At 43.0% G+C, this 6,193-nt stretch overlaps 1 protein-coding gene across 4 annotated transcripts in view; it reads right to left on the reverse strand.

Moving 5' to 3' along the window:
- pax7a (paired box 7a) overlaps positions 1–6,193 on the reverse strand; it is a 45,911-nt gene that overhangs the window by 14,191 nt on the left and 25,527 nt on the right. For all 4 annotated transcript variants that reach the window (XM_031867217.1, XM_031867387.1, XM_031867130.1 and 1 more), the window contains 2 exons: positions 2,464–2,629; positions 1,840–2,030 (listed from right to left, as the gene is read on the reverse strand). In XM_031867217.1, coding sequence (XP_031723077.1) covers positions 1,840–2,030; positions 2,464–2,629 — 357 coding nt within the window. The remainder of the gene's footprint in view (positions 1–1,839; positions 2,031–2,463; positions 2,630–6,193) is intronic.

Genomic DNA, 6,193 nt, shown 5'->3' on the forward strand with positions numbered 1-6,193 from the left:
AGAGAGAGAGAGAGAGAGAGAGAGAGAGAGAGAGAGAGAGAGAGAGAAAGAGAGAGAGAGAGAAAGAGAGAGAGAGATGGGGGCTTCCCAGCCCAGCAGGACACTGCACCACAAAGTGAACTCTGATTCTGCTGTCAGTGGGAACATTCATCTCCATGCTGAGAGACTGATGGGAATGCCACACAGCATTCCGCATGCATTCAATACATTTCAATTTTGTGCCGTGCAAACATCCCATCAAAACATCTACACCACATGCATTTGAAAAAATAAAATAAAATCCACAATTTAAGTTCTAAATAAATACCTGAATTAAAAAACAGGTAAAATGCATTTCAGGTGTTTTTTTTTTATTTTAAAACACACTTGATAGAGTAATTGAATAGTGAAAATCCATGCTGTACAGTTGCCCAAAGGCTCCTGTCCTAATCCTCACTATGACAGGAAATGTTTAATATCCCAACACATTCTTGAATGCCTGGGAAGAGAGTGAGAGAAAGCAACACTGCACCCCATGCCAGTATTAGAGAGAGCCATTAATGAAAAAAAAAAAAAGCGACTCCATGTTCCTGGTGTTTTTCTGCAGGTTTGCAGTGAGAGCATTAGCAGTTAAAGCCCCTGTGCCACGATTAACAATCAAACACGCTGTGAGCCTCCATGTTATCCTCCGTTGCTCTAGCAGGAGAGAAAATCTCTTTTTTGTCACAAAATCCTTAATTCTTTCTTCTCTGAAGAAAGAGGGTAATACCAAGAATGTTTCCAATCTGCTTTGAGAAATATTTGAAGAAGAAAAAAAAAAACTCCCAATAAAACACGTGTGAACGACGGGGTAATTGCGGACAAATGCGCCATTGAAATTCATTTTCAACTCCTTACACACCATTTCAATCTTATTTTCTGCCTGTTAACCACATCTTGTTGGTGAGGGTGGGCAAGACTGGCCAGTATTGATGGGTAATTGTGTATAATTCACTCCGTACACACGATTTGCATCAATACAAATCATTTTTCATTCTGTGCTACTTAAAGCTCAACCCTTACCATGGAGTCGGATTTAAACGCTCATTAATTGAGGTGTCCAAAGACGTTAACATGTTAAATCCAGCGCTTTTCAGAAGAGGAAGGAAAGAAACCTGCACATACTGTGTCACACATTAAGATGGCACAGAGGAGATTGTGTAAAGAAGATATTTGGAGGATTTAAACTGCAATTAGGAAATCCAGAAACCTGGGTAATATTCTTTATCATTACAGGAATGCACAGGAGCATGTGAACTACTACTAGAAAACCTCACAAGAAGAAAGCACATCGCTTCTGACACTCTGAACATAGAGCTGCCATGGAAAGCATGCAGTAAAGAGATGAAGAAAATCGTGAGTCTTCCAGCTGCAGACAATTACGTGAAGAAGATTATGGGTCTACATTTATAAGCTTTAGCTAATTATTTCATCTGCATGTGTTCTCACTGCGCTGCGCAAGGATTTACATGTCCCAGGAAAGTCAAAATCGCTGTTTGGAGCAGCTTGAGTACTTGCGGTACTATCAAGATGAATTTTAATTTGTTGATGTTAATCCAATTGTTTTACAAATGTAGCAATTTAGAGTAGCTAAAATAAATCCAGGGCTTTGGAAGGCGAACATAAAAGCCCACACTGGCAGTTATTTTGCTGAACATGCTGTTGCTGAATTTTAATTTCAGTCAAATACAATTAAATATTGTGAATAGCGAGAGCAGGAGGAGGAGGAGGGTGGTAGACTGATGGATGAGAATTCTACCTATTTGTGGGAACATTATATAAACTGGTAACCTTTGTGGAGGTGAAACTTGTTGGACTGACCTGTGGGGAGAGCCCGTTGCCGACAGCGTTCATGTGGTTGCTGGATGCTGAGGGGCTCATGAAAGTATCGGAGTAGCTGGAAAAGCCGTGGCGATTGGACGAGAGACCGTATGCAGAGCTTCCGTCAGTCAGGCCTCCCTGGTGCATGGAGGATGGAGGCAGGGGTTGGGGTCTGTGCAATGTGCTGCCCTCTGACACCAAGACAACAACAACAACAGGTAAGAGAGAATCGAGGGAAACACACACACTTAAACTGGAGCTAAGCAAGAATCCTCAAATAGCAGCCTCAAAGTCGAAGGTCACTAAGTCATAAGGCACACATTAAGTGACCTTCAGAATTGATTACCAATGAGAGATGTCTCTTTATGCAAAGACGTTATTAGGTGAAGGCTCATTTCTGTTTCACTGTGACAAAGATGTGATTGTAAACATAACTACTTACTGCATGGTTGTTATAAGCTGCACATGGTTCATATATCATTTATAATGTTATTCACATGAACATCAAATATAGATGGCATACCACTAATAAATAGGACTAATGTAATCTTTACCAAAATTAGATTAAACTCAAAGTACAGAGCATACTGTATCTTTCCGGTCTGACATATTTTGTGCTCTTACCCTGTGATAGCGTGCTGCCGGGGTAGCTGGACTCTTGTAGCTGGTATGTTGGTAAACTTGGCATCCCTGTGGGCGGGAATCCTCCAGGAAGCAGGTGGTTGAAGGCCGCTAGCTGATTGGCCCCGGCCTGTTTACGCCACCGAGCACGCCTGTTGCTAAACCACACCTGAGAAGAGGAACACACACACACACAACTTTAAATGAAAGCACAGCTAAAATGAATGTTGAGCTCCTGCAGGTTACAAGTTGTTTTTGTTTCATTTTGCATTCACTCAAACTCCATTTATGTTTGTGCTGTGAGCATTTGACTGCAGTAGACTCTCAGTAGAGTCTGCTGGCTCCTGCCACCTGTGATTAATCTGCCAGTTAGTGTGAGTGGTGGTGCTGGTGGTAGTTGAGAGAGTCCCTGTGGGAGCAGCCATTGAGGCTTGGTGGTCCATCCCTGTTGTTCTTAAGTGGCTGAAGCTGTGATCTGTGTAAACAGGCTGCCCTAAGCCCCCTTCAGAGGGGAGAAGTCATTTAAAGGTCAGAGGTAGGCTACTAGCCTCCAAATCACACACCTCAAGTATGTCTGTGAAGCAAGTGGATGCTTTGAGAGAGGCCATTACTTCTCCGGAGACACAGCGAAACAATAACTGCTTTGCTGTTTTAATGTGGTTGTTTTTAAATCTTTAAAAGTCAGTTTAAAGAGAAAGAAACCGTTTTAAACTTTAGAGTCAAGACACAGAGTTGCAAATAGCAAAACGCTCACAAAACGAGCTGGACCAAAGCGCAGACACACAATGTCAATTCCCTGAATGAAAAGGGGGAAAAATAGGACTCTTTTCAACCGCAAAGATTTACACATTTTAAAAAGGCTTCTGCTTCAACAAAACATGAATATAATCAGGCCCTTTTGAAAAGAGCCAGCAACCTGTTCCATTTAACCAAGACAAGGCCCGGGCTTCACTGTGTGCTAAGGGTTGAAGGACATTGATCTATGCCTCGCACAGGCAATTCATCAGAGTTTAATACACTGTCAGCGCAGTTCATCGACTGTTGTGTTTCAAACGGCCCGGGCTATTGTGAGAGCACATGAAAGGGGGGGACAAAAGCCCCTCCATACGCCACGGAGAACAGTGGACACAAAGAGGGGGCGTCCCTTTTAAACAGGTCTTAAAGAGGGCCACTTTCAAGGGGACTTACACAGCGACATACTCACTGCTTTTTGGGGACTGCCTCTTTTTGTACACACAAACATACATATAAACTCGTATAGGCCTACAAGGGATCTCAGCCCAACGGAGATCTTAATTTGAATGTGGTTCTTTTCTCACACAGTCGCTGCTTCTACAAAGACCAGATGTTTGGTTTTTTTTGCCTATACTTCGGTTTAGTCTTGAGCGCTCACTAGAAAGAAAATTGGATGCAACAGGCGATGACTGTGTACCAACCTCAAACACGCAACGGGAAAACCAACAGGAAATCTTTATCTCAGGCCTGATAGCTTGTAAAGACCCCGTTTGAATCCCCCAATCAGCTATTCCAAAACAAATGTGGTGAGTGGCTCCACTGAAATTTCTGCTATTGGGATGTAGTGGAGCGTAGTCCAAGGTCTGAACTAAGCTCCTACTGGGCCAGACAAACAGCTGCCTGGCCCAGGGGAGGGGGGCAAGGGGGGCACACCCCTTTCTTCCACACACTCCCCATCACCCCACCCCGCAGTGCCACTTCACCTCCGACCTCATCCACTCACCCCACCCCTCTTTTATGTTCATTTTAACTTCCTTCCCCCGTTGTCATCCAAGCTTAGGAAGGAGGTGTTCCATCACGGCAGACACAAAACACTTAAACGTTGAATTCCGCTCTTTGCTTTTGCCACTTTCCTTTTGTCAGTGTTGCATTTTCAGTTCTTTCTTCAACTCCGAACTCTACTCTCTACTATTGTTTCCAGTGCATACGTGGAATTATCTGCAGTCGCTCCGCCGCAATGTTAGACATTTTCTTTAAAAAAACAATTTCTCTAACAATTATGATCCCATGGTTTTTAACACTGTAGTTCATATGTACATTTAAAAAAAACAAAAACAATTGTAAATACAAAGCTGCAATTATCTTTCTAACACACAAAGATTGTGATTTTAGTTACACTCTATGTCTTGTACTTCAAGTCACTGTGGATTTTTCAATATGTATCAAATCAATAACCTGATCTTAAACCCTGTCCAAGTGCTGTGAGTGGCTAAGCATAACCATAAAGAAGTTGTTTCAAGCAGATACTGTGGGGACGATAAATTAAATAAGTTGTCTGTAAACATTTGTCTCACAAAGTATATTGTGATGTTTCCTTATCATGTTGACAGAAAATGTGATCCAGCGTGCATTATGTTTCTTCCAAAATGTGTTTGCTGTTTCAAATTAGTAAACTATAAATATCACTTCAAGAGGACATGGTTTACGGTCACAATCTCTACAGCTGCCAAAAAAAGTAACGTAGAGGAAAGTCAATGAAGGGTACCCTCATAATTTATTGTTATTTACAGTATTCTTAGGCAATGAATAGGCTTGCTTCAACTATTCTATCTAACTATCTATCTATTTCGTTAGGGAGCACAAAAGCCGGGTGCAGTGCGTCCACTTTAACATATGGGCATTGTTGAGCTCTCAGCAACATGTACACAACTGGCGATCCAGTGTCCATACGCTATCACAAACATGCATACATTACGTACACACATTTGCGCGCACATAGACTAACCCACAGCCTGAAGCTAAGGATTTGAGGCTGTGCTCTGGAACCTGATCACAAAGTCACCTTGGACCACAGATTCTCCTCTGCTCTCCCCAATCCGGTTTAATTCTCTGCAGTACAGAGAGCTGCAGCGCTCCTCCATGTCTCCCCTATCTACCTACAAGTGTGCCGCCGAATTCACGTGGCTCACTTCTCTTTCCTTTTCACGGACTAAAAGGTTTCCCCGCATCCAGTGCACTTGGATACGTCTGCACTGCATCTCTGAATGGTTATGGGAAAGTTTTCGGAGGCAGGGAGGATGGAGGAACAGTAACCCATCTTACAGAAGTCAAGCTTAGCCCTGCTTTGTGAGACAAAAGAGGAAGGCTTGGAGGAAGGACATAGTTGGAGGAGGGTGAAGGTTGTTGTAGAGCACAACTAGAAGAGGGTCTAGTTAAAAACCTCAAACAAAAAACATTCAGTTTTTGTCCCTAGCTTGGTGGCTGGCATCGCTTCATGTGCCTTTAATCTCTCATTCACTCTCCGCGGACAGAATCGAAGCGATAAAGTGGCATTTTGCATTTTCTTATCGCCGATCAGCGATAATGTGCACTCACAAACACTGTAAACGTGTGACACTGCACTGCAGTAAAAATCGCTCTCTGTTGTTTCTCTTAAATAGGATCACTGATATTTCAGAATTCCCCGTTCAGACAATCCTCCATGAATTATTTTGTCAAAGACGAGCACTGAATGTGTGACGCCTTTCAGGAGCCAATTTGCAACATTCGGTAGATGAATACCAAGAGCCGAGATAATGACAAAACAAAATGTGCTGCTGACTTCATATCCACAAAAACACAGAGGGGTGATGCAACCAGCCTCAACATACAAATCCTCTTCTGTCTCATACCACGCAATACCCCCCTCCTCTGCTTCCCCTCTTCTTTCCCCTCTCTCTCTCTCTCTCTCTCTCTCTCTCTCTCTCTCTCTCTCTCTCTCTCTCTCTCTCTCTCTCTC

Source organism: Anarrhichthys ocellatus, unplaced genomic scaffold (assembly GCF_004355925.1).
Source record: "Anarrhichthys ocellatus isolate YVR2014 unplaced genomic scaffold, GSC_Weel_1.0 scaffold1, whole genome shotgun sequence".
NCBI classification, from domain to species: domain Eukaryota; kingdom Metazoa; phylum Chordata; class Actinopteri; order Perciformes; family Anarhichadidae; genus Anarrhichthys; species Anarrhichthys ocellatus.